General features: G+C 41.1%; 2 protein-coding genes across 3 annotated transcripts; one reads left to right on the top strand and one right to left on the bottom strand.

Annotated features, from left to right (window-relative positions):
* The first annotated feature begins 7,194 nt into the window (after positions 1 to 7,194).
* Positions 7,195 to 19,337, top strand: ndrg1a (N-myc downstream regulated 1a). 2 transcript variants are annotated; one of them, XM_056425529.1, is made up of 16 exons: positions 7,195 to 7,302; positions 11,283 to 11,354; positions 12,292 to 12,327; positions 14,192 to 14,297; positions 14,585 to 14,705; positions 15,043 to 15,105; positions 15,202 to 15,262; positions 15,884 to 15,970; positions 16,107 to 16,163; positions 16,262 to 16,365; positions 16,504 to 16,560; positions 16,650 to 16,701; positions 17,133 to 17,180; positions 17,556 to 17,591; positions 17,913 to 17,964; positions 18,449 to 19,337. In XM_056425529.1, the coding sequence occupies exons 2-16, from the start codon at positions 11,298 to 11,300 to the stop codon at positions 18,685 to 18,687; spliced, it is 1,176 nt and encodes a 391-aa protein (XP_056281504.1). In that variant the 5' UTR covers positions 7,195 to 7,302; positions 11,283 to 11,297; the 3' UTR covers positions 18,688 to 19,337. The 2 variants fall into 2 exon arrangements, with proteins under 2 accessions (XP_056281504.1, XP_056281584.1); XM_056425609.1 differs by lacking the exons at positions 7,195 to 7,302; positions 11,283 to 11,354; positions 12,292 to 12,327 and adding an exon at positions 13,534 to 13,682.
* Positions 19,338 to 19,873: 536 nt separating this feature from the next.
* Positions 19,874 to 26,229, bottom strand: ccn4a (cellular communication network factor 4a). The gene is made up of 5 exons (XM_056425743.1): positions 26,017 to 26,229; positions 23,194 to 23,482; positions 22,111 to 22,365; positions 20,825 to 21,018; positions 19,874 to 20,734 (listed from the first exon to the last, which is right to left on the bottom strand). The coding sequence occupies exons 1-5, from the start codon at positions 26,062 to 26,064 to the stop codon at positions 20,435 to 20,437; spliced, it is 1,086 nt and encodes a 361-aa protein (XP_056281718.1). The 5' UTR covers positions 26,065 to 26,229; the 3' UTR covers positions 19,874 to 20,434.
* Between the last annotated feature and the right edge of the window lie 330 nt (positions 26,230 to 26,559).

The raw sequence follows: 26,559 nt of genomic DNA, 5'->3' as shown, positions 1-26,559 counted from the left end.
AGGGGGTGCGCGAGAGGATGTTTTTTAATTAGCCCCGAATATTAATAAAAAATAAAAAAAAGATTTGGCACACAAGTGGTTAACACCTCCAGGTCGCACGTGACGTCATTCACCCAAAACAGCGGAGTCAGGCTGGCAGCAAGCGCAGGTAACAGCAAGCTGCTGTCTGAGAGTGTTTCTATGTCTACAAATTTCGCTGCTTCACTCCTCTGGGCTAAGCCCAGCGCCGCCGCTCCCATAACGCGCATCGCTCTGCCGTGTTACGCGCTGACATATCCGCGCACACAGGTGAGCACACTCTCACTAGAAAAACTCACTAGCACCCCCCCGTCAACAACTCTTCTCGGAGCAAAAAAAAAGAAAAAGTGCGGGGGATTGGGGTTGCGTGAACCCGGTCGGGATGTAGAAGGGGGTGCGTGGCCTAAAAAGTTTGGGAACCCCTGCTCTAGAGAATGGAAATGGAAGTTTGAGTGCTAATATTAGTGCATTTTTACACTCCCTATTTAATGCATCAGTAAAATATAATTCCCTCTCAAATGTGGAGTATAAATGAACAGATAATTAGAATATATTAAGAAGTACCTCAAAATTGAAGGCTACTTCTGACAAATTTAGCTTCTTGGCCATGAGACATACAAATACCATATAGGCCCTATCATGTTCAATTTAAAAGCAGGTACATCTGAAATACCATACAGCAGGTGGCTGCTACTATGTACTATAGCTCATTGTACTTTGTGTTCTCATGCCGTAATGTCCTGACTGAGTATAAGTCCTGGAGCTGTCCTAAGGTGTAGCACTCTGACGTCAGAGGATAGACAAGCACCAGTCGACATCCGTTCACAACAATCGGTCACGTCGCGCTCGTCTTCCTCGTGCCGGTCCCGCCCTGCACCGCCCACAGCAGCTGCTGTCACCCTCAAACTAACTGATCGTCTTTACAGCCGGTCCATTCAGGCTGTGAGACTGTGTGGCGTTCAAGAACCGTGCATATAAACGTGACGTCCAACATACAAGTCTTTTGGGGTTGACGCTGGTTTAGTCGTGGCTGTTGTATTATTTTGAAAATGACACAAACCTACTTTGTCCGTTACATGAATATAAAAATATACATTTCATTGGGTTATGTGGATTTGTTTTTAAACTGAATCGTGTGACAGTAAAGGCTATATTCCTTGTATCTCTATTCCCTTTATTGTCCAATACATCCGGCACATCTACATCACATTTCTACATCAGAAGTGTCCTTTTTCCCAAAGGTGTAATGTAACCTGCAAACTAAACAAATAAAATACTACTGAGATCAACAGAACATATAAATGTTGTCCTACATGACCAAACAGCACTTTTCATGTCACGTGTTTCTGAATCACACATTCCTGTTACAAGCCTATTGCATCACTATGGTGTTCATTCCTGGTTGAATCTACCTGGCCAGACAAAGACCCATGGCATGGGTGTATCCATTGACCAACGTAGATAATATCTCAAACCAATTTCCCAGCGGGATCAATGGTATTTCTTATTATATATTATAGTATGACACTCCCATGGCTCATTTCTTAAATTGTCATACTACTAAAGGCAGCATTACACACAATGAAAAGGCCCCTGTGGTGTTTACTTTGTGCACGCTCTGTAAAGTGCTAGATAGTTTTTAAGTTCAGTTGAATTCTTTTTTTAATCTACACTCAAGGATTCATCAAGGAGAAACTTTAATACCAAATTATACGAAATACAAGATACATACTTCTATCTTCATACAACATATGATTTGACTTAGATTTACTAAAATAAAGAAGAGCAGACAGATCCATGTTGTCTACTTTAAATCATAATTTACAACCCAATTCACTTTATAGTAAGTTTTATAACTTGTATCAACATCACTGAAATGTGTTTTATCCTCAGGCGGTGAGGCAGTGACCTTTGATTTACAACAGCTAGTGTAGGATTAGATTCTTTGCTTTGAAGAGTGTATTGTTTGATTATCCTCACTATAAGAATAATAAGGAATAATTAACAGCTGGGCTATCTGGGTCACACACTAAATATCTATTAACTATTAACAACTCAGACAGTGAAGTAGGCCATGCTTTCCCCCAAAACAAAGAGTCAATCATTGAAATAATACAACAGTATTCACTCCTTTGAGTAGTGCAGCATGTTAAGCCTGTTCTGAGTTAATCAACTGTAAATCTTCATCAGCCGTGACAGAATCTGTAACTTTGAGGACACGTGGTCAGTCAAAACATCCTACACACACACATATACACACACACACACACACACACACACACACACACACACACACTCACCAGCCTCTCACTAGTGCCACTTGCCTTGTGTATATCGTGTTAATTTGTTTTTGAGGTGTTTTTACACGTCTCTAATCCCCGCTTATTCCCACCGTGTGACTTCTTGCCCTCTACCACCTGGGCAATTAATATTTGAATCAATGACCCCTCATCCCTTATACCTATTAAATTGAACTCCCCATCACCACTTCCTCTTCAATTCAAACAGCTGTGTTCACTGTTATATATAAACCCTGTTGTTCCACAGTTCATCAACTCATTTTCCTGTGTGGATGACAAGTGAAAACACAGTCTGACCTGCGACATAGCAGCGGGTCACAGTTTCCCCTCATGTCTCACAGGACACAGTACATTCACCCTTTTCATTTATAATGTGTGCAGATGGAGGCACGTTTTTGCTTTCATTTTCAGGCTCAAATGGTTCAAATCAACTTGATAGGAACTGAATCGAGCTGAGGGTTGAACATCAATCTGATTTTGTGCTGAGTTCCTTTATCTGTAGATATGTTTGAATCTAGCACGGTGCAGTCGTAGAGCCACCAGCTAACATCCTGTCACCCTGGCCTCACATATTTTCCTCAGGAATCAAAACAGAGGTTGGCTAGGTGCAGCTTCCACTTTAGTAAATGGTCCAACTTTCTTTATTTGTGCAGACCAACCCGCTGCGGCTGGAATGTGACGCTCCTGCCAAATGGAAATGCAGAAAAATAACTTCTGGATGTGTCTGGATTACTACATGCATGGAGAAACACTCTTTGTTTATCTTCTTTCCTTATACAACACAGAATGCCTTCAGTCAGATGCATGCTGGTCATTGATGCAACCACAATCCCCTTTGTACTGCATAGCAGGATGGTGTATGTTCCCCTTCATCCTCATGATTTTCTGGAGGTTGGAGTACCATTAAAAGCAAATATCAGAGGGTCACTTGACTGCATTGTACATAATCAGTTAGACAGTGTGAATGCACACATTCATACACATTAATTAATGGTTTTGTGCCTTTCTTTTTCTTTTTGAAGGTTGGTCATGTCTTTTGAAGGACACAGTAATAATTACAGACTTGTTTGTCTCAGTGCTTTGAGAATGTGTCAGCTGACTGTCCCTCCGGTAATGTGACTAAACCGTCTTCGAAACAACAAGTCTGATTTCCTTTCTTTATCATAGTTTACATGTTTTCCAAGTTTATAGAATTTGCTTTAGATCAGAGTATATATTTAGTGAGAGACCTAATGAGAGCTTTTACAGACCAAACAAACAATGTTAGTCAGGCATTACTGTTTAATGACAACCGTTATGCATCGGTAACCACAGCCTGGTTAGTCATTCAGTAACGACCTTATCGACTTCAAGAGAAAACCGGACAGTCTTATCATAGCAGTTACTCCCCCTTGTAAAGATAATCAATATTCAATATAGGCAAGGCTATGAAAACATCCCATTAGAACCGTATACCAGGAACTGACCACACCGCTATCGGTGCAATTACTTTACAGCCAAATAAGAATCCACAGGGTTTGTTTGTCTAGTGGCCTACAATAAGATGCAACAATTACATGCTGTATACATTCATAAAAGGCCAGAGTGCTGGCTGTACAAATATCTCTGTCTAAGATAGAAAACCACACAATGCCATGACATCCAGCTGTGGTTGGCATAAATCATGATTTGTTAGTTACGCTTGCTAAGTTAATCATGAATAAAGGTGTGATAAAATGTGATGTATATTTATTACAAACACTTTTTTTAGTTTAGAAAGAGAAAGTTTGACAATATGGGACACATGCTTCTTTACTCTCTTGCTAAATGTTGGATGAGAAGTGTATTACTGGCAGATAATTGTAAGTCTTAGGAGTTAGTTTTTTGGACACGAGAACAAATTAGATATGACGTGTTAATTAATAAGCTTGATATGTGCTGGTTGATGGGTGTTGTTACTTTCAGAGATAGCAATGCTAGCTAAGCTAAGCTAACTGGCATGTTTTGCAAACAGGCATGATAGTGTCTGTCTAACCAGAACACACACACTGCATGTCATGATTTTTCTGGACTGCACATGTAGCTTTAAAAAGTTGTACTTTTCAACTTCTATATCAATATTTATCACTGCGGTCAACAGAGGGTTGCTTCGTCTTGCTTCTCACTGAAAACACAAATGCGGGAATACCTTTGTGCACTGATCACATATTCCCATCACCTTACCAACCATTTACTACAGAGACATTTCAAGTCATGTGTGTCTGAATCATACGTTCCTGTTACAGGCCTGTTGCATCACTGTGGGTGTCATGGCTGGTTTGATCTACCATACACAGACTCTGTGATGCGTGTGTCTATAAAGGTAAGGAAACAGACAAAAATAGTATTTAATTAGATGATTGCAGGATTCAGCAGTAGTCTGTGGAATGGATGAGCTTTGAACTTCAGTGTTTCATAATCGTCAGTTTTGTTGGTATCTGCTCTGTTTGCAGTGAATTGTGGTCATGGCCTTAAAGAACAAACTCACTAAAACTGAGTGACCCCTGACTGGCAGGAGACGGTTTCAGCTAGGGTCATCTCTGGATGTACAGTATGGGTCTACTGTATGAGAGGGAGAAGCAGAAGGAAAGGACGAAAAGAGGAACAAGACCAATTAACGACAAAAAATACCGGATCCCATTTACTGTAATGTCACTTAAAGATTTTAATGTTCAAAAGTTATGCTTTTGTCATTCTGTTTACATGGTCCGACAGACCTTACATGCCATGACCTTATGCATTCAAATCTATTGATTGAACACCTAGCTCCCAGAACTCATTGTGCATAATATTACTAAGAACATTACTAACTTGCATTGTTCTTTAAAACAATGATGTGAACAAAAGATCTTCACATGATTAAGGAGGACCTGAGAAGTTATTTAATATGCCTTCTTTAGGCTGCCATCTGCTCTCACAAACACTGCAATCAGCCAGGTGAAAGTCCACTGGTTTTATCAGGTATTGAGACATTCTGTGACCCACATATGCTGCACTAAATCTATCACAGTTCGCAGCCAAATGCAATCTTTATTTCGCAATGATAACTGGACAGGAGCTGTAGGGTCAGACGCACAAGCTCGTTCACAAAGACACAGATGTCACTATGTCGTGTTTTTAGTAATGGCCAGATATCTAAGACTATTTTTGACTTCTATCCATTCGCGTTGATCCCCATGTTGTGCAAAGTACAAAGTAACTGACTGTTAAATTAGTGGAGTGGTTATATGTTTCCCCTCAAACGCGCCTATTGTCCGATGTGTTCCTATCGTGGGCCTCACATTACAAGCCCACAGTGCGGCTATTGTATCTCGACAAGGACCTTTCACGCACGCTTTGCCAATGCAAGCACGCATTGGCAGATCCACAGTGTAACAGTCAGCCTCTTGCAGGTGTGGGAATTTCCACTGCACTGTAGCAAAAGTGTCCAAAGTGAAACTAATGGTTCTTATAGAATACGCTGAGGCCAACATTTATACACACGCACATGCACACACGCTCACACTCAAACATCATCCCCTCAAACTAACATCTGTACAGCAACACACACAATGGGGTAACCATCTCTGTTGAGGTTTTGATTATTGCTATTGTAGTACGAGCTAACTTTGATGAGACAATAGCAGAGAGCTATCCAGGAAAGGTGGCTTGAGGAGAGGGAAGGGCTTGCCTTTGTACAGACTTATCCTCTCTTGGCCTTAAATCAAGGTTGCAGACCGAGCTGCATTCCTAACCCCTCCGCCTCATACAGCAGCCGACAATGGCTCAAACACATCCTAAAAAATGTCAACCATGTGGATTACCAGAGGGTAGAAATACCATTAAGGCTTCTAGTCATTCCTAGTTAGTGTGGTGAATTATAGTTTACAGAAGGCCCGACTGAGACAAAAGAGACACACAGACTTGCCAAGATTCCTGTCCGCACCCTCTTAGCTCATGGAGAGAAGAAGTTCTGTTATACCAAGCTAATTACCACTCAGACATGAACTATAATGTGTCACATCAGACACAATGACGACACACACAATGTTTATGTTTATGTTTATTAAGGATCCCCATTAGTCTTCACTGTCGTGGAGACTATTCTTCTTGGGGTACAGGCAAAAAACATTACAATATAATACAAATACATAAAATGCAGTACAGCATGATCAATTATCACAAAAACACTTAGACTTAGAAAACAACATTTACATTAAAAGTAAAATAATAATAAAAAAACGTAAATACCTTAAATACCTACAATAATAACCTAATCTACTATTATTTCCTTTCTGATTATTGCTGCCTTGAGTTTCCTTTTGAAATCACATTTATTTCTTGTTAGAGTCACATATGAGGGGAGCACATTCCAGTATGCAATGGCTCTGTTACTGTTTTCTTAAGTGCATTGGTTCTGGGTAGAGGGAAAGTAAAGTGACCCCTTAGTGCCTGTCTAGTATTTATAACCATGTTTCTCATTTGCAGGTGATAGCTGTAAAGACAAACTGACAGGTTTCTGTGAGGAATACACATTATTTAAAAATAAGGTGTGAATAATACAATTTCAACCATCTTAGTTACTTCCAATTAAACTGTTTTGTCAGTACCCATGTGAGACAAAGACTACCTAAACTCGATATTTAAAAAAATAAAAATATTTTTTAATCATTTAAAAAAGTGAGCACTTTATAGGAGGATTGAAAAGTATGTTTGCTAATGCTGTGAGAGTTTCTGCAGCGGGGATCGGCCTTCGAGTATTTCCCCTCCATGAGGGGGGGATGAGTGGGCGTGGCCGCACGCCCCGAAGGCTTTATAAAATTCCCTCATACATCCGCCTTGCGCTGCACGTTATAAACAAAGCAACGCTTCTGTCTCTGCATCAATTTGAGAAGAAAACAGAGAGAGAAGAAGAAAAAAGTTGTTGGGGGACTTTTTGTATTCTTCGGAGTGTTCATTTCAGGACAATCACACATTTAATCCAGAGGTACGTTTCTGCTTCAAATGGTGACTTTACTTGAATGTTTTAGTTATTTTCTGAGGCACTGGGTGCTGACTTCTCAGTGTGTTCGTTTCGCAGCATGTCTGGGCTCGTTGTTCGTCCTGCTGCTCCACTGACATGGAGTTTAACAACATGACGCTGTTTCACTTCAAATGTGCCACTTTCATTTGTCCAGAATTAGCAACAAATGAAAACTCACAGAGCAAAATGTGTATTATAGGATGTATTTAGATTGTTGTGCATATTAAGGAAATGCAAAGGACAAGTTATTGTCTATAGTTTATGTTTTTAAATACTTATTAAAATACAAAAACATTATGTGGCATGCAGTTGTACAGTAAGGCAGGGCATGCTTAATGTGAGCAGGTGCAGGAACTTGATCAATGATCAACATGCAACACACACGCACACTCGCGCAGAGTGATTGAATGTCAAATCTAGCAAATTCGCTTTGTTTTCATTGATGTAAAAATAAAATAAAATCAAACTCATGCATGAGGGTGTGGGCAGGGGGGGGAGAAAAGTGCTGAGGTAAAAATATGAAAACTCGTGTTTATTAATTTAAGGCAACTTAATTGCAGTCTGCTAAAAATAGATTGTATATTCTCAATTGGTCGTCATCCAAACACCATTGTATCCTGACCTGCTTTAGGGCTGTTACCCAGATTATTGTAATGTGAGATTAGGAACCTGATCTCAGAAGGACTGCTGATTTTTAGTGATGCAGGAGGATACTCTCACAATAAACAGCTGATTGAACTGGTGACTGTGTGCTCCCCTCCAACCAGGCTGACCCCCACTCACTGACCTACTGTAGCAATGGAGACACCCCCATTTTGATATATTTTTCAATCTGAAAATGTAGGTCTGTGACTGCTTAGTCCGGCAGGCCTGCTGCCACCGTGCTGATATTTCAGAACCAGGGATTTGACAGATTAAGTGAGTTCCCCAAAGATTAGGGAAGCAATCATTGTTTCTGCAGACGGAAGCCACAAGCTTGTGGGTTTAAAACTATATGGAGGAGGGATGAGCTGGCCCTGATTCAGGTTCCCTAGTATTGAGACTTGCTCTCCAAATCTAATCAGTACACATGGTGTTCTCCCAAGCGAGCAGAGAAAGAGTTTATGCTCATGTGGTTTTGTAATTTTGATGTCCTGGCTTAAAGTAGTGTGTCATCTCTGGATTTACTGTGGTTAAACCAGCACTAATGTGTTATGTAGAGGCCCGCATCAGTGTTGTTGTTTTACTCTAAAGCTCAAGCCACTTGATCTCACTATCAAGTGAAAACATTGGATTTTGAACACGTCTGCTTTTTAGGAATCAACAAATCTAATAAATGTAACCCTGAGAGTTATGGTTATTATCAATACTTTGAAGAGCAATGGATTATCAATTGGCTGCTAATAGCAGGAAGTCAAGTGAAGGTTTTATTATCGTCCATGCTGCCATGGGACTTAATGTTTATTTCCATATTTTGTTCTAGAAATATTGCAATTTTACCAGCCAGTATTTCACCGAAGGGTATATAATCTGTATTCCTAGGCAGCTGGTTTGGGTTAAGCATTGGATCGTCCTGGGCCTATTTCCTCCCACTGTTTCCTGTTTATGATTGCGTAACAAAGTCTCACTTCTGCCAGACCAAAGCTGTGTCAGTAAATAGTTTGTTTTCTTCCTCACATCCCAATATTTTACACACACACACACACACACACACACACACACACACACACACACACACACACACACACACACACACACACACACACACACACACACGAGCGCACACACAGTTTCAATCGAGAATGTTCAATTCAGTTTATTTTGTAAAGCCCATTATTACAAATTTGCCTCAGAGGGCTTTACAATTTGCCTCGGATGAAGACAATGTGCAATGACACCAAGCCAATTTAGGAGTGACGCCAGTTTAAAGAGAGAGCCCTGTTGCAGAAGCAACATAACATCCCTGTGAGAAAAAGATGCACTGCAAACATTTTAAATTCCATTTGATTAACTGTATCTGGGTAGTTTGCATCTCATCTTCACACTTTATATGTATATTTTTTTATTGTATATTTTTGTAATGTTCTTTCATGCCAATCATTTGATATGATATAACTCTTAATTTGAACAATCATTACGTAAGAAGAGTCAAGATCTTGGGATTAGGATCCTGTGGGGTTAAACTAAAACACGTCCCTTTCTTCCCTCATCTTGGCCAGGTGAGACATTAGCTCAGCAAAGTAAACAATTGGAGGAACCACTGATGTAAACAAGAGATGACCTAGTTGTCTCAGCCTGCTGCCCATCCAGGATCTCTAACAGGTGGTGATGGTGTTTGCAAATAGGCTTGAAAATAGGCTTAGAGGATTCCACCATGTTGATGCATGTGCTGATTCCCACCCTCTCCCCCACTCACACACACATTTCCTCTTCTGAAATGGCCGGAGTAGTTTTCATTTTTCAACTTCATTAACATGACTTCTCTCAAATGGCTGTGGAATCTCAAAGGGGGCAGATCACTTGTCCTCTTCAACAAAGCTCCTGCAGTGCGATGACGGCCATGTTTCTGAAGGCCTCAGCAGCAAAATGAACCTGTTGTTTGATACTCCTTTTCCTCTGTGCTATTGTGAGATCCAGCTGGCACCAGTCTCTGTTCTCCCAGTGAGAGATGTGAGTGTGTTTGTGTGTGAGTACTTATGTATGTGTGTACCCAGAGCGAGTTCTCTCAGACATCTCCACATTTTAAATGTCATGAAAAACTTCCTCCAAAAGACCGCCTTCCTCCGACGGCGAGATTGTAGTCCTGTTTGCCGATGTTGATTAGTCGTCGAATGTGGCTGTATACAAAAAACAACGGAAAAACCGACAGCACAAAACAGATGGAATGAGTGTGGAAAGAGCAAACATAGCAACTGCAACCAAGCAGAAAGCAAGACGAACACAAACGAGAGACAGAATACTTAGAGTGAGCTGGAGAGCCAGCAGAGGGATGAAAGAGTATGAATGTATTGATGGAAACAAGGGTGTCTGTTGCTTCCTGGTTGACTGTGTGTGTGTGTGTGTGTGTGGGGCCAGTGAAGAAGAGAGGAGAGCAGGCCCCTGGCTCTCAGGAGCCACCAGAGTCAGTGGACAAAGAGGCCTTTTAACTGGCTAATTTGATTAGCATGCAGAGCCTCCTCAGCCCGCTTCTCCTCCAACGCAGCTCTTGGACCCACAGCACAATCGGACGCCAGGCTTTTTTTCACACTCTTTATTTCCTTTCTTTCTTTTTCTCTCTGCCTTTTTCAGGCCATTTATGTTTGTCTATCACAGTGTTCTTTCTTTTTTTTTAAATATCCAACATCTTGAAACCGTTATCAGCGTGGGATTGCTTTAGTCTGTAGAAAGCATAGGCGGTTTGGAGCACAGTAAGTTGTGTTCAGACGGGTGATACTTATCCAGAAGTCACCTGTCTTCTATTTCCCCTCCCCCTCTACTAGACCATCCTGTCGTGTCTCTGTTGTGGGCGGTTCACAGGTGTGTCCCGTTATGTGGTCCGCATGTCAGTGCACGTCCCTTTGTCTGTTCACCTGAGTGGGTCTGTGTGTACGTGAGGGCAGTCAGGTACACAGTGGTGTAACGTTTTGTGAGCTTTGTGTAAAACACGCCCTAAAGTTCAAGCAACCTATGATTGTCTGCAAGTCAGCCCACTACAGCCCGCCAACCTTTGCCACACCCTTTTCAAAAGGGGTTTAGATAGATAGATAGATAGATATATACTTTATTAATCCCCAAGGGGAAATTTGTCAAAATGTTTGAGTAACATGTTGACATCTTTGTGTTATTAAAAAAGACCACACCTTGGAGAAAGGCCAATAGTTTCAGAAACCTTTTTCCCACACACTATCCATTATTACCTGAAGCGTCTTCAGGCTCAAACACAGCTTGGACCAGTCACTCACAAACGACTCTGATCTCTCGCGCAGGCGCAGCTCTTAGAAATGGATGACATCCAGCTTGTTGAGTCCAAACCCCTGCTGGTTGACAGGGAACTGCCGGTATGTATTTTGAACAGAGCCAAGAAAAACAGTGACCAGCTTTGCATGATTTGTACCTGACAAGGTTTCTTTTTTGGTTATTAGTACATCTGTGGTTCAATTGGATTTAGCATGTAATCATTTGTGCACATTTTAAACCACAGGTACTGTTCTCAAACAAATACACAAATGTGATTTTAAATTACTAACTCTATTTGCCTCCTTTTTTAATGTCTGTCAGAGAAATCTGAGCCTCCAAAGTAACATTTTGTGGATTCATTATTTTTGTGGAAGGGGTTTTCTTTGAAGGAGAATACACGAGGAAGACATCTAAGCACTTGTTAATATGAATGTAAAATCTTCATCTGCATTTGAAGCAGTGACATGCAATCATGTCTGCCAAGTTCCTTTTGTTCGAGTGAATGTAGCAGCTTATTGGGAAATAGTAAAGACATTAATGATCTTACAATTAGCAATTCATATTTGAGGACCTGGATTTGGATCTGCACCAAAAATATTGTTACTATTAAGTATCACACTAATTAAACAACTGATACATAAATGGGACTCAAACCATAATCTCCCTGTCAAAAGTGACGTTTTCAAATCAGACAGCCAGAGGGTGGATATATGAAGCTTGCTGATAGCTGTATGCACAAATCTCACATTTGTTATTTTCTTCACCAGATTAGATTCAAATCTAATAAATAAACGTAGTCATAAGTAGATGTGTGTGTGAAAGTTTCGGTGCTGCACAAGTTCTGAAGGTAGTTTCCTGATCTTTGTTCAACACGACAAAGTTGTGGGGCTGAAATTATGCTTCAAATGACAGAGGTCATATGGATGTGAAAATACATTCAGTGACAGGATGGCGCCCTCAGGATATTAGATTATAGCATGTTACAATGTAATTGCGTTAGTTTTTATATTTGTTCATTCCTTCGTTCTTTCCTTGCAGGGCTTGAGAGAGGCTGTGCTGCAGCTCGTTATCAAGGTATGTTTGCAGACACAAGAAATACAAATAAGATCCAGCATTTATCATTCTCACCAGTTATAAGCCTAGCTATAATTTTTGACGCTTGTGTGACTCATTTCTATTATATATCTTATTATTTTAGCTTGTTTGACACCATCTAGTGGTGGATAAAAATGGATACGTTGCCACTAATCAGCATAGCTGTTGCAGTGGTTCATCCATCACGGCGGTGACCTTTCATCGGCTGTGATTTTATCAGGACTGAAATCTTATTGGGCTTTCGCTAATTCAGTCAGGTACTGAGAGTGATGAGGCACACTTTGGACGGATAACAGATGGACCATGCGCCAACGCTTTCACGTGCCTCTCCAGCACATTGACACAGACAGTTTGAATAGTATACTGTGTATGAGTGCTGCTGAGTCTTCACCAATTATGCATGCAGGATTAGTTAAAGGTGAAAATATTACGGTTTTACTCCTGACAGTGTACAGTAGGTGCACATTCACTTGTGTTGCAGGATTATTTTGCCTGTGTAGCCCACGTGTTTGGCTGTAGAAGGGGAGAGTGGGTGGAGCGAGGCACGGTGCATCTGTAGATGTTTTTATGTCCTCTAAATAGGTTATGTGTCCTCGGAAAATACTTTTTGAGTGAAAATATAGAAATGAATGGCTGTTTTTATTATTTATATATATATATATGTATATATATATAATAAAAGCAGCCATATATTTCTGTATTGAATGTATAAAATCCTAAATAAAGTCTTTCCTATTGTGAACTGACCTCTAGGTCTACATAGTGATCTATTGGATCGTTTTCAAACCAGTTTTTACTTTATTATGCTTCAGGGTGTATAAGCCTATTAAGTCAATCATTAAACGTCTTTGTTAAGCTCTTCATAGCCTTTGCTGCTGTGTAAAATTTTAGGATTTCAATTGAAGTTCCTCAGTTCAGCCAATATTTTGGACATGTTTCCCCTAATGCACTGAGCATGTTTTCCCACTGATCACACACTTGTGTGTAGTCATCATGTCAACACAGTAGCCTATGCCCGTCTGTCTGACATTGGTTGATCCAATTTAGGGATCTCTCCATCTCGAGTTAGCCTGTTTTGACCAGCCTGCAGGGCGTCATGGGAGGCCAGAGCTTAGGCCAACTGTAAGTAGGGGGGGTATAAAGCGCAGCTCCCAGAGCAGGTCCAAACAACTTCAGAGGTTTACCAACGTTTGGATCCTTCAGAGGCTTATTCACGTTTGGATCTATAGCTCAGGGAGACACTGCAACTGCATTTCAGTCGCGAGCAGAGCTTTCCTCCTGCAAACATGGAGGATTCTGACATTGAAATGATTGTTGCTGAGATTGAAGTCGATGTAAGTAGAGAGAGGCTTTATTGAAATGTGTGCACTGAGTAGTTTCCTGTGCATTGGCGGATTAAGCTCCCTGCTGGAGTTATAGAACAGGCGTCAGCGCTGATTAGAAATTAGTTTAATATTTCTGATATTTTGCGTATTAAAAACGGACTTGATGCAATATGTGGGCAATCTTTTAAATGGTTTGGCAGTTTTGTAGTTTGTTTGGGGACTCGACATAAACGAGTCAAATACTGAATTTTGTGAATGCGTCATTAAACATGAAGTTCTTGTTTCATTAATTGGTCATTTATTTGTGTTTAACACGTGCATTTTAAGTGCCATGTGGGGGTGGTAAATGTATTCAGGTTGGACATATCCCTTTTTTGCTCGACATAATGTTGAGATGCAACAGTTGTCTCATCTTTGTAGCTTCAAGCTGAATCTCTTGATATGTGTACTTGGAATGTTGTTGAATTGTTTTTAGTCACATTTCATGCTAAGTCTCTTAACTGCTTTTGCGTCTGTAGGAGACTGATGTGGAGACTCCTTATGGAAGAATCCACTGTACTATGAAGGGGGTTCCCAAGGGGGAAAGACCAGTCATCCTCACCTTCCATGACATTGGACTGAACCGTAAGCCTGGCAACCTCTCCAACTCAACGTGAAACATCGCTTGTTAAGCCTTGTGTGTTTTGAATTACCTTACCATGTGAGACCAGATTAGGTTCACCAACATAACTTTATATTGTTATGTCGATTACATTACAACGTCTAAACTCTTACTGATACGATTTTGTGATGGTGACGCAATATTGTAAGACGATGAGGCTCAGCATCTGCATGTCATACAAAACAAGACGTGCACTTATTCACGTATCATTCATCCACCTCCACCTCCTTTTCTTTGTGCTGTTTTCCAGAAAAAACCTGCTGGGACACGCTGTTCAACCACGAGGACATGTCAGAGATCATGCAGCACTTTGCCGTGTGTCATGTTAACGCCCCCGGGCAGCAAGAGGGAGCGAACACCTTATCCACTGGGTGAGCCAGACCAACAGACGCACCTAGACACACACACACACTAATTTATGTCAAGCAGGCTGTGAACTTTGACTCAACAGGTAGATCACTACAGATAAACTTAAGACGACCTAATTGGACAAATGAGTTGCAGGGACCAGTGTTTATCTCGTTGGGTCTAATCTTGGCTTTGATGGTGGGACTTTGCTTCATGTAAAGCTACCTTAGCTGAACATGAACGGATGGCTATGATAGGCTGATATCAACAATACAGAGCAATATAGACCAGGGATTAGGTAGTGGCCATAAAAAAAATTGTTAACAATTAATTTGTAACAATATGCTGCTTTCCCCCCAGATATGAGTACCCTTCTATGGACCAACTCTCTGAGATCCTCCCACTGGTGTTGAAGCAATTTGGGTAAATTGAGCTGCAGTTTTCGTACTCCCTCTCCACGTTCATATTTAAGATTTGTTCTAACCTTTTCTAACAGTATCCCTGTATGTTTGATCGCAGGCTGAAGACTGTTCTGGGAATGGGCATTGGGGCCGGGGCATACATTCTGACCAGATTCGCTGTGAGTTTGCTCCTCTCAATCACACTAAATAATTATGAGTTTTAATCATTTTAGGATTAACAGAGCCAGCTAGTTTTTTCTTTATGCTGATTCTGGCAATACAATGCTGCTTATCGCTTGAGCCTGCTGAGCCATAAAAGCCTCAGGAATGTTCCAGCTCAAAACTAACATGGTGCACAGTGGGACGTCTCAGTCTGAAGATACATAGATACAAGGCTGACAGAGATACAACTTTGAACTTCTTGCTGCAGCCTTCTCTGTAAATTTGCTAAGTCCATCATAGGATAATATATATATATATAAATCTATATTTTTATATATATATATATATAAATCAATATTTTTTATCTATATATATATATATATATTATTCAAAATGTATTTTACCAAAAATCACAATATCACAACATTTGAATTAAACAGAAATTGAATTAAAAACTCATCGCGGAAAAAGAAAATCTGCTGCAACCATGTAGAATATTAAATCCTTAAAAATAACCGAAATAAAAACAAACCAAAAGCTGTCTTAAATCACTCAATAAACTAAAACTAATCCAAAACGCATTTATTTATATAAATGCAGCATTGTTTGGTACTAATATCATGTGGTGCGTGTTTTAGCTGGACTACCCGGACATGGTGGAGGGACTGTTGCTCATCAACATCAACCCATGTGCTGAGGGATGGATGGACTGGGCTGCACACAAGGTAACACGCATGTGAAGCTAAAAAATAAAGACGAAAACCTCGCCAGAGGCTAACTAAAAACTGAAGATTTTGGACTGGCAGCCAACAAAAATCTAAATGTTGCATTAAAGCTCAATATTTTCACATCTGATTTCAGATCAGCGGCTGGACACATGCCATGCCGGACATGATCATCAGCCACCTCTTTGGAAAGGTACAGTCACATTTTATTTTTTGTGTGTGTGACATGGCAGTGTGATGAAGTCTTCAGGTCTCAGTGGTGTCAACATATTTTGTGTTTGTTTTCCTCAGGAAGAGATCCACAACAACCACGACCTGATCGGAACATACCGCCAACACGTCACAAATCACATGAACCAGTTTAACCTGCATCTCTTTGTCAAGTCCTACGAAAGGTAAATGAAACGCATCAAAGTCGGTCGACTATAACAACCTTAAGTAAAGTACAACATTAGGTGCAACAGGTTGCAGGATATTAACTTTGAATTAACAGGAACTGGAAAATGTTCTATAATTGATGTCTGTCTCTGCAGTCGGAGGGATCTGGAAATCGAGAGACCGATCCCAGGAGGCATCTTCAGAACCCTCAAGTAAGTCATCATCATTTAAATCACAATGTTTTATTAAATATTACATTTCACCAATGCTGATTTGTCATGTATGCATCTCCCTTATCCAGATGCCCTTCCCTGTTGGTGGTTGGTGACAGCTCTCCTGCTGTGGAGGTCGTGGTGAGTTAACACAGCCGGTAAAAACAAAGCCCAGATAATGACTATTTCCCACCATCGTTAACCCAGCAAACTTGTGCTGGTCGTGTTTTTCCATTCCCTTCTGTCATCTGTTGAGGTCCAATGTGTAAGATTTAATGCTTAAGGACAACTGGATAACACCTGGGCAACAACAAAGTTGGCAACAGAAATCAAGTGATGCAGAGTAGTTTTATCTGTTTCTGGGAAAAGATTTGTGTGACTACTTTTAGCAGCATTAGATTTTCTAGTATTTATGATCCATAAGGGATGCATTAAAACCAGATTTCCTCGTTAAATAAACACTATCTCACATTATTTTCCATTTGCAACTTCTAATATCCAACCTGCAAAATATGATTACTAATCCGACCAGATACTTTACGAAATAGATGTGTTTTTTTTTTAACCCACAGGTTGAGTGCAACACCAAGCTGGACCCAACAAAGACTACTCTGCTTAAGGTAAGCAGACCCGTTCTTCCTCCTCCTCCTCCTCCTCATATTAACCAGGGGTAGGAAAGCTGAATGTGACCTCAGAGTTGACGTGCGTGACACATCGCCTCTGAGGACGCAATTTGCTGAACTGACCTACTTGTGTTCGCCCTCGGCAACCTTTAATGATCCACAGATGAAGCCAAATGTCTGTTAGAGCTACAACAGGTCCCATTTTATCGGGGTTAATTGCTTATGGTCTAGAGGATCACTTATTGGAAGGAGCAGGGACAAGCTGTTCGACATGTTCAAATGGGACATGTCGAGTGTAATGGGTTGTAATGGTGTGTGTCCACTGCTGAGCGATGCTAATGGACTCTTTTGTGTTTTCTCTCCTCTCTCCAGATGTCTGACTGCGGAGGCATGCCTCAGGTTGAGCAGGTGTGTATGTCTGTGTGACAGAAAAGCTTTGCGAGACACTGTTGATGCTGTGCGGGATAATCGCCGCAGAAGGGTCAGGTGGACGGGTGGATGACATGAGAACGTTGCACTTAAGAGCCTTAGCAAGTGGCTGAAATTAACCACAGTTGTCAGGTTGTAATCCTCCACCCTGCGCAGCACCTGCTCATAGCAGCTGTCACTTCTCAGACTCTCAGCAGTGAGCTGCTTGATGAGAGATTGAATGTGTCATGTAAACAAGTGTGATAATGAATGACAAGATGACTAATTATCTCCTTACTTTTGTTTTTTCTCTCTTTGCAGCCTGCCAAACTGACCGAAGCTTTCAAGTACTTCATTCAGGGCATGGGATACAGTAAGTATTCAATACACACAGTAGTTTTACTTAATTGACATGCATTTTACAGGAATCTTAAGGTTTACTTCACAACTTGTGGAAACAATTAAAATAAAGAAGTCTACTTGAAAGGACTGGTACCATGAGTGTGCAGAGTTCACCCACATGTTCCTCTTCGCCCCTGTGTCGGGTTAATAAATGACCCATGTACTCGCGTTATCACTTCAACCTAAGGTCAACTCCAGATGTTTGTTGTACTGCAGAGTGTGCAATAAACAGCACTGGAAGAAGTAGGCCGATTTTTAAAAGTAGCATGTCGAGTAAAAATGTTGCGTTCAAAACTGAACTTGAATGCAATTATGTCCTAGAAGTATACAATACAGCCACAGTTATGCTGTTGATGTAAAATAATATTATACCATTGGATATTCATTGCTGACACGTAAACATATAAATAAGATTTTAATGTGTCCCCATCCTCATCCTCCTTCTCTCTCCTCAGTGCCCTCTGCCAGCATGACCCGCCTGGCCCGCTCCCGCACCGCCTCCGGCACCAGCATCACCACCTTCGAGGGCAATCGCTCCCGCTCCCACACCAGTGAGGGAAACCGCTCTCGCTCGCACACCAACGAGGGCAACCGGAGCCGCAGCCAAACGGCCGAGAACCGTTCACACACGGGCAGCTCCATGGACGACAACGTGGACCAAGCTGTGCCCAAGTCCACCCAAGTGTCCTGTTAAGTGGACCTTGACTCTCCAGGCACCCACACCTCTCATGGTCCCTTCGGCTTGCGCTGCGATGCCTCTAACCGACACACAAACGCACACATTCCTCCGCACATACACTCCAATGTGGAGGAGGACACTAAGATGGCATACCTGGTAATGGGCACTCACCTGTAGACTATTTAGTGCAGGTGAGATGACCCAATTTGAAAATATGATGCTTCTGAGTGGGAGGTCAGGGTCAACTGTATGACTGTTTTGTCATTCTGAGGGACTCGTACATATCGGAGCAGAAAATGCTCCTGAGCTCCTGTATATATATATGTGTGTGTGTACTTAGAGGTACCGCAGCATCTTGGGACATCGGAACAGAGAATGTCGGAGAAAGCTGTGGTGACGAGTACACCAGCTTGTACATGTATCTCTCATAATCTGTCATGCATATTAAAAAAGTTTTTAATTTCCATTTCTGCATTCCTGCATCCCATTTTTACCACATTTACACAGTTTTGTAAATGACTGTATTATTTTCTCACTGTAATTGTTTAATCATTTATTCTTTACTTTCCATGTTTGGGAGTGTTGTCGTTTGTACGTGGGAGCAGATTTGTAGATGTGGAGAGAGGCACTTGGATTAATAAAAATTGCAGTTTTTCTTAAATTAAGATGGACTTCAAGTAAATCATGTTCATACAGCAAAACAATATTGTTTAACCTTGCCAATATCCATTACCCTTTTTAAGTTACGTTTTTCACAAATATTTAACAACTATACATTTGTTCCCTCTTTACAGGATTAAGGCGATAATTATTAGTACATTGCAATGAGGCTGTATGCTTTGTTGTGAATCAAAATTCTAAATATTTTATATTGTATGCTTTATTAAGGATCATGGCTTTAGATACCCCCCCCCCCTCCCCTCTTTTTATGATTATTACTATACAATCAAGCACAATGGAACAAAGATGTGCCATGGAAATGTTCTTTAGTTGTTGTTTTTTTTAAAGTGATGCTCCTACGTGGTTGTGGATTTTGGGTGAGTGAATTAATAGGTCCACATTTAACATGCCGATAGCCATAGAACTTACCTAACACCCTATTCTCTCATATTTGACTTGCACTACAGCAACATTTAGCAACACATACACAGCTTTGTAAAGAAGTGACATACAACCGTCGAATGCTCTAGAAAAGCATTAGTGACATAACAGTTTGTATTTATTAAAAAAATTACAATAAAACACTTGTAACTGATCTTCCCTGATTCTGTCATTTTTAATATTTGGACATGCGGTCCTAAAATAAGGTTTTTTTCCCTGGCACCTCAGTTAATTTCTGTCTTAACATTTCTTACAAAGTACATTGGAGTAAAATAGTAAAGCCTTATCTAAGTTGACTTAAGGACAATGTTGACTGTTCTTGAAAGCAAATCAACAACATTACATATGTTCTTGTATATGCAGAAAGCTACATAAATAAATTAAGCCCTCATTATTTCACACAGTCACTGGCTGAATATTTGTTTCATTTGCAAAGCAGTGCTTCAAATATTCTTCAAAAGCATGCTTTATGAATCCAATCTGGAGGCACATATATATTTATATAGACACATATACAGATTTTTCCAATAGGAAAAAAAGACTTAAGAAAATCCCTTGTACATAATCATATGCATCACAAATATAAATCATTGCGGAAGAAAAAAGAAGCAAGGAAGCAAGGCAGGATCCTCCCACGGGCAGAGAGTGCGATCGCCACCTGTTAGTTCACGACTTCTGGGTAACCATAGTAACTCTCCAGCTCGGCAAAGATGTCGTTGGGGTTTTTGCAGCTGAGGTTGCAGAAGCAAGCCTGGACCCACAGCATCTTCCAGGTGAACCCGGTCCCGTTAGGACACTCAAACTCCACGTCAATGGTTTTGGACTTGTAGGGGATGCAGCAGCGCTCGTCTGTGCACACGCCACAGTATTTGGGCCTGTACTGCTTCCTGCTGGTGCAGCCAGAGATGGTGAGGCTTGAAGGCAGTTCTTCTCTGTAGATGTTCAGACACTTCTTTCCCGGCTGATGGAGGAAAGTAGTAGAAAGGAGTAAAGTCTGGGAACCCTTTTAAACATTTGTTTGACTGCTTAACATATTTAATGGAATTAGTACCTTGATGTGTTTGGTGATGTCGACCTCACAGGGCCGCAGAGTGCACAGGCGAGACTCTTTGACCAGCTCACACTCCTCGTTGGCGTTGGAGATCCTCAGGGACAGGCCGCGACCACAGCTCCTAGAGCAGGGGCTCCATGAGGTAGTCTGGGTAATGCAGTTCTTATGCCAGCTCCTGGTCTCAGCTGGGGAAGCTGGAAGTGAGGTGAATAGATCATGTCTACAAACTGCCCCACTTAGTTTTTCATACACACTGATACATCTTAGTTCTATTTAGATGAAGTACTAATTAATACAATCATATTGAAGGATAAAGATATCAACATAAATGTTTAATGTGACAACAAAGAAAAATCAAAATGTCCTGAAAACTGTTTACAAGGTTTTGAGAAATGTTCAGATTTGAGGGCCAGATAAGGACAGTTTCTATTTTTGAAAAATGTAACCAAGAGAAGCATAGGGTCCTTGTGTTGTGTCTGTTTTTGATCTAAATTGCCACGTAATCTGGATCTGATCTATATAATTATGCAACACAAAGATATCTTCTTTCACAATGATCCCCCGCAGCAGCGCTACAATAATGAGACACTTGACATGATCCAAAAACTGGGCGAGGGCTTCCACAGGAAAGGATTGGTCTGTCCCTGCACACACACACACACCCACACCTCATGATCCTCCTGGACTACAAATGCTACTCGCATAACAACAGATGTTTGGACGGACAATTTCAAACACAGATGCTGCTACAAAAGCAATCCAATCATATCCGTCCATGAAAAGCAATATTCATTATTTATTCTACAAAGTGTAAATTAACAACATATTCTCAGAACTATCCAAAAGGGTTAACGCTATATATAGTAAATGTCTAACTTTTTACATGTACAATTCATTCAACTGTACATGAAGTTATTCACCATGTACAATGATAACCTCCAGAGCCAACTCCTTTAAAACGCATGCTGAATCTATTAATTAGTTTACATAACCTTAATTATTTAAAAAATGGCAAGACTTTATTTTTATTTTTATCAACCCACTATTTTATTCCCCGCTAGCATGCCCTAGGTGTTGTGTTATATTGTTTTATTTGAAGCATTCCCTTTGACTTAGATTGCCTTAGATTGTTGATTTAGACTCAACTGTGAACTGTGATGCCCTTCAGTGGGCAGGAAGGACATTAGGGGCAGAGCTATTGGGAATTTAAGGAGTTTGCCAGCCCAACGTCACCAAGTAACAGAGTACTACCCCCCTTGTGTGTCTATATGTCTGAGGCGTCCTACCCTCGACTGCGTGTCGTGGCGCGGTCTTGCGCCCTCTTTTGGGCTCATCACAGATCCACTGCTCACAGCATTGCCCCCTGACTTTGACCCGGCGTGGGTTTTGGCACCACACCCGCGGAGGCTGGGACTCTGTGCAAAGCGGCACACAGCCGATGGCGCCGTTCACACACACACACTGGTATTTACAGCTGGGCTTGAAGCTCTGCCCGTTACGGTAGATCACGCCATCATGTTCGCAGCCCGTTCCCACCATATCTGGCAGAGAGAAATGACAAGCAGTCACATATTATACGGACATGCAAAGCATACTGCAAACTAATATCATAGCCTTTATGATCCGAATAGTTAGTAATTATTTTATTCTGAGAGGTAAAAATGTGTGACTTAAGATAAATGACTTTACGATATCACAAGATAGCAATGCTGTAAATAATGAAATGTTAAAATATAAAAATTTATTTAGAAAGTGACTATATTGTATTGTACAACCCAACATTCTCTATTTTAGTGTGACAGAATAAATGTCTAAATAAAGTGATACTCAAAATGTCATTGAGTTGGACATAATTTCCCATGTGGAAACATCCCTAAAACAAATTGAAAGCAGGCTTATGATGTCAACAAGTCCCTTCTATGTGTGGTTTATAATACAAACCACTTCACATGTGTGGATATGCAACTGTTGTTCTTCTATTTTAATTGATTTCATTCAGAAGGATATCCCTCTGTCAGCAGCAAACACACAGCACATAAATATAGGTTGTCAAAATGCCTCACGCAACGGAAAGTGAAAACCAAAACCAGAGGAGGTGAATAACTGGCTTGTGTGCTGCAGCCTGTGGTGCCAAGCAGACACCCTTAAACCACATCAGTATTCTGGTCAAGTGACATCTGTGTGGTTGCTAGGACAACCAGTGTTGATATGGCAGCAAACAGCTGCTTTACGCAAAAAGTCTACAATCTTGTTCCTTGCAATCTGTGCTGCGGTGTGGACAGTGAACCTAAAATACATCAGAGCCTAAACTAGAACCAGCTGTGTAAGATCTGTTGTTTATTTTGTCGGTTTTGGTGAGTGACACTTACATGCACACACTCCTTTTTCGTACCTAGGCTTGTCCGAGCTGTAGTCACAGTACAGTCCCTTGTGGTAGTCGCATGTGTTTGCCTCGTTGCACACCTCGCCCACCTGGCAGGCGCAGGCCTTGCAGCAGTCACAGCCGTCCATGAGGAGGCTCACGCCCGGCGGACAGGGGGGGGGGACCTTGGGGCAATCGCAGGGCCACTTGCAGTACTGTGTGCGATTGTACACGTCCGCAGCTGGGGATGTGATGGCTGTCGCAGGCGGCATGGCAGTGGAATTCTGGGAGTAGGCCTGGAGAGAGCAAAGTGGGCAGATTAAGCCTAAAAAGACTTTCTTAAAAATGAATGCAGTTTGACTTCAATTTCACTAAAAATCATGTCCTTGTGCAGAGTATGTCATCAGTGAACCCTCAAATAGCGTTATCTTCGGTCACACAAAGTTAAACATATTTTATAACAAGAAAGGTATTTGAGTTCACGTGGCGATGCAATATTCTTAATATCCTTATTCCTGAATTCTTTCATATCCTGCCCGAACAAACACGTCGGTTTCACGGTCTACACGGGGGAAACACACAGCGGCCTGCTAACATCGTGCTGTGCAATAAATCATTTAGGCCGATACATATTAATTAAAATCAGTGGAGATTATCTCATAAAAGCTGTTACATGGTAAAATCGTGTTTGTACTTAACCCTCCGGAAGTGTTTCATAATCATATTTAAAATGTGCAACTGTAAAATGAAACTAAATCTCTCTCCCCACCCCCTCAGCAAAAATCACTCCGTAAACAGCTCTGCGGTTCTTTAAAGCAGATGTTCTCAGTGAAGCGGCCACATGATCCACATTAACTTCCCAGTTAACTGGATGTTAGTTTTAGACGTGGATGCACGAGTCACAGCAGAAGATGTCTGTCTTTTGTTTGATTCATGTGTTTTTATGACAATAGGTATCCCTTTTCAAAGGTCAAATTAAGTTCTGCTTGTTTTGAGAACACAGCGCGCTTGAGAAAAATGTCAGTCGATGGTCTCTGCGTCATCGTTGAGTGAGAGAGACACTGAGGAATGCTTCCAAGGCAAAGAAAAGTTGACCAAATTATAAAACCTTTAAACTAATACGAAACTTTTTTGGCAAACATCTGATTATGTCTATTTTCACTCAACTCACAAGAGGTAATAATAAAATGTCAGTTGTAATTATTAAGTCACGTTGGAACTGTCTCGACAGGGGAGGCAAATAATCCACCGGAGGTCCTGTCCTCATAAATCATAATATCATATGATCAGAGCCTTTCACTTTAGTAAGAAACAAGCGTGCACACAAACGCACACACACACGCACACGCACACATGCTTAATCATCAATAACCGTTTCATTGGAATTATGGTCAAATAAATAACTGCTGTGCAGTGTTGAAAGCTAATGCGGATAAATGAGTTCTAATCAGGGCTGTGGCACTATATTCTTCAGAAGAGTTCATTCTGTCCACAGTTATCAGGCTAACACAGGAGGAAAGAAACATCACCTGAAATGGATATCTGTTCTGACTGTCGGGAAAGGGTGGAGTAACAGAGCACAAGGAGAGAAATAGACATTTCATAAAACCAGAGCAAAACTACAAGCAGAGAAAGAGGCTCAAATAATTGGATGATCTCCAAATATTCAGATTTAAATATTTGTAAAACAACCGTTCAATACCATCATCTCTTTGAATGTTTTTCTACAATATAATCATATTTTGGTGATGGCCAGTTAATGATAATGGTCTTTTCTTTTCTGAAAAGGGAAAAGGACTGGTGACCCTCCTTCCTCTGCTGGTTTGACCTTTTTCCTCTGGTCAGACCAGATGACCTTCGACCTCTGCACCAGGCATGGACGAACCCTTCCTCAGGGAAGTGGAAAAACATTTGAAAAAGGACACTTTTTTCCAAAAAGGACAGGAGGAAATAAAAAAAATGTCACTGGGTTTTCTAAAAATCTCCCCACAAAGGCTTGTGACATAAGGAAACATGGCTTTGAAAAGTTCATTCTTTGAACAATAGTGGAAAAAAATGTGAAATAAAATGCATTATTAGGATATTACATTACATTTAATTGTCAGTGAAAAGGATAAAAAGTAATATCCCATATGAAATAATGTATGCATGTATGTATTTTCTAAATGGCTTTAAAACTGTCAAAACAGAGAGAAAAAAACATTCTGTTGTAATAAATGACCGTTTTTATTTATTTGACCAGCATCCAGTCTTTAAAAGCTGAGCCACAGACTGATACATATCGATAATAGGAGACTGTGGAACACATTAATAAAGCCGTTAATGAAGCCACACACAGTTCCCTATATAACCACGAGGGGGCAGTGTGGCCACTGGCAGAACCTCTAGTTTAACTTCGAGATGAAGATGACAAAACGACGCGAATGATGGGTTCATTTAAGTCAGACTATTCAATCAAGCTCACTTTACACTTTTTTTGTTGACGTCACATTAATTCCTTATCTGGAACGACGTGGTTAAAATAAACTCGCCACTGAGTACCACACAAGTCTCTATATGGATTCAACAAGTACGTCATGTTAGTGCAATAGCGTTACAATTAAACACGTTAATACAACTTACTGTGAAACACACCATATGTCATTATCGTTAGTTTAAAGCATATTATGGTGTTACCTAAATGGGAACACTGACATTATAAATGGACATTATAGAGATGCCCATTTTAGAATAATGTAATATCACAACTCCTCTGCATCCTGAATGTTTGCTGAGTGTGCAGATTTCTCATTTAAAAATAAAACAATAAACAATCTATCCTCCATCCCACCTGTTGAATCCCGGCTGCAGTTAGAATCCACACCAGGAGCCAACTCATCACTGGTGAGGAACCGCAAATGCATTGACTCCTGAATCTGTCCCGTGATGACCGCACGACAAGCCGCTCTCCACAGGTGAGCTACATCCTCCTCGTCCCGTCAGCTGCGTGCTCCTCTGTCCGTGTGACGTGAGGTCTGAGAGGACGAGCCCCGCATACTCCTGACAGGGGATGGTTCCTTCTCCGTTCCTTCGCTCCACTTCCCCCCGATCCTCCTCCTCGGCTCTGGCAGCCCCGGTGGCGAAAGGGCGTGTCTGGAAACCCGAAGACGCGCCGGGCGAGGCGGAGGTCCCCAGGTGCTCCTCACATGTCACATGTCAGCTCGAAGAGTTATGCGTTGCTTTCACTTCTTCTTCCCATGCTGGCCGTGAGATGAAGTTAAAAGGTGGGTGACGAAATCCACAGTTCTCATTCGGTCCATAACATATTTAAAACACTTTTATAGTGCCACATTCCAGCTTCTCTCCACAACAAGTCTTTAAATGGGAGTGGGAA

The sequence above is a fragment of the Pseudoliparis swirei genome, chromosome 1 (assembly GCF_029220125.1).
Source record: "Pseudoliparis swirei isolate HS2019 ecotype Mariana Trench chromosome 1, NWPU_hadal_v1, whole genome shotgun sequence".
Classification (NCBI taxonomy): Eukaryota; Metazoa; Chordata; class Actinopteri; order Perciformes; family Liparidae; genus Pseudoliparis; species Pseudoliparis swirei.
The sequence above is the reverse complement of the archived record's forward strand: the minus strand, read 5'-3'. Positions and strand labels throughout refer to the sequence as shown.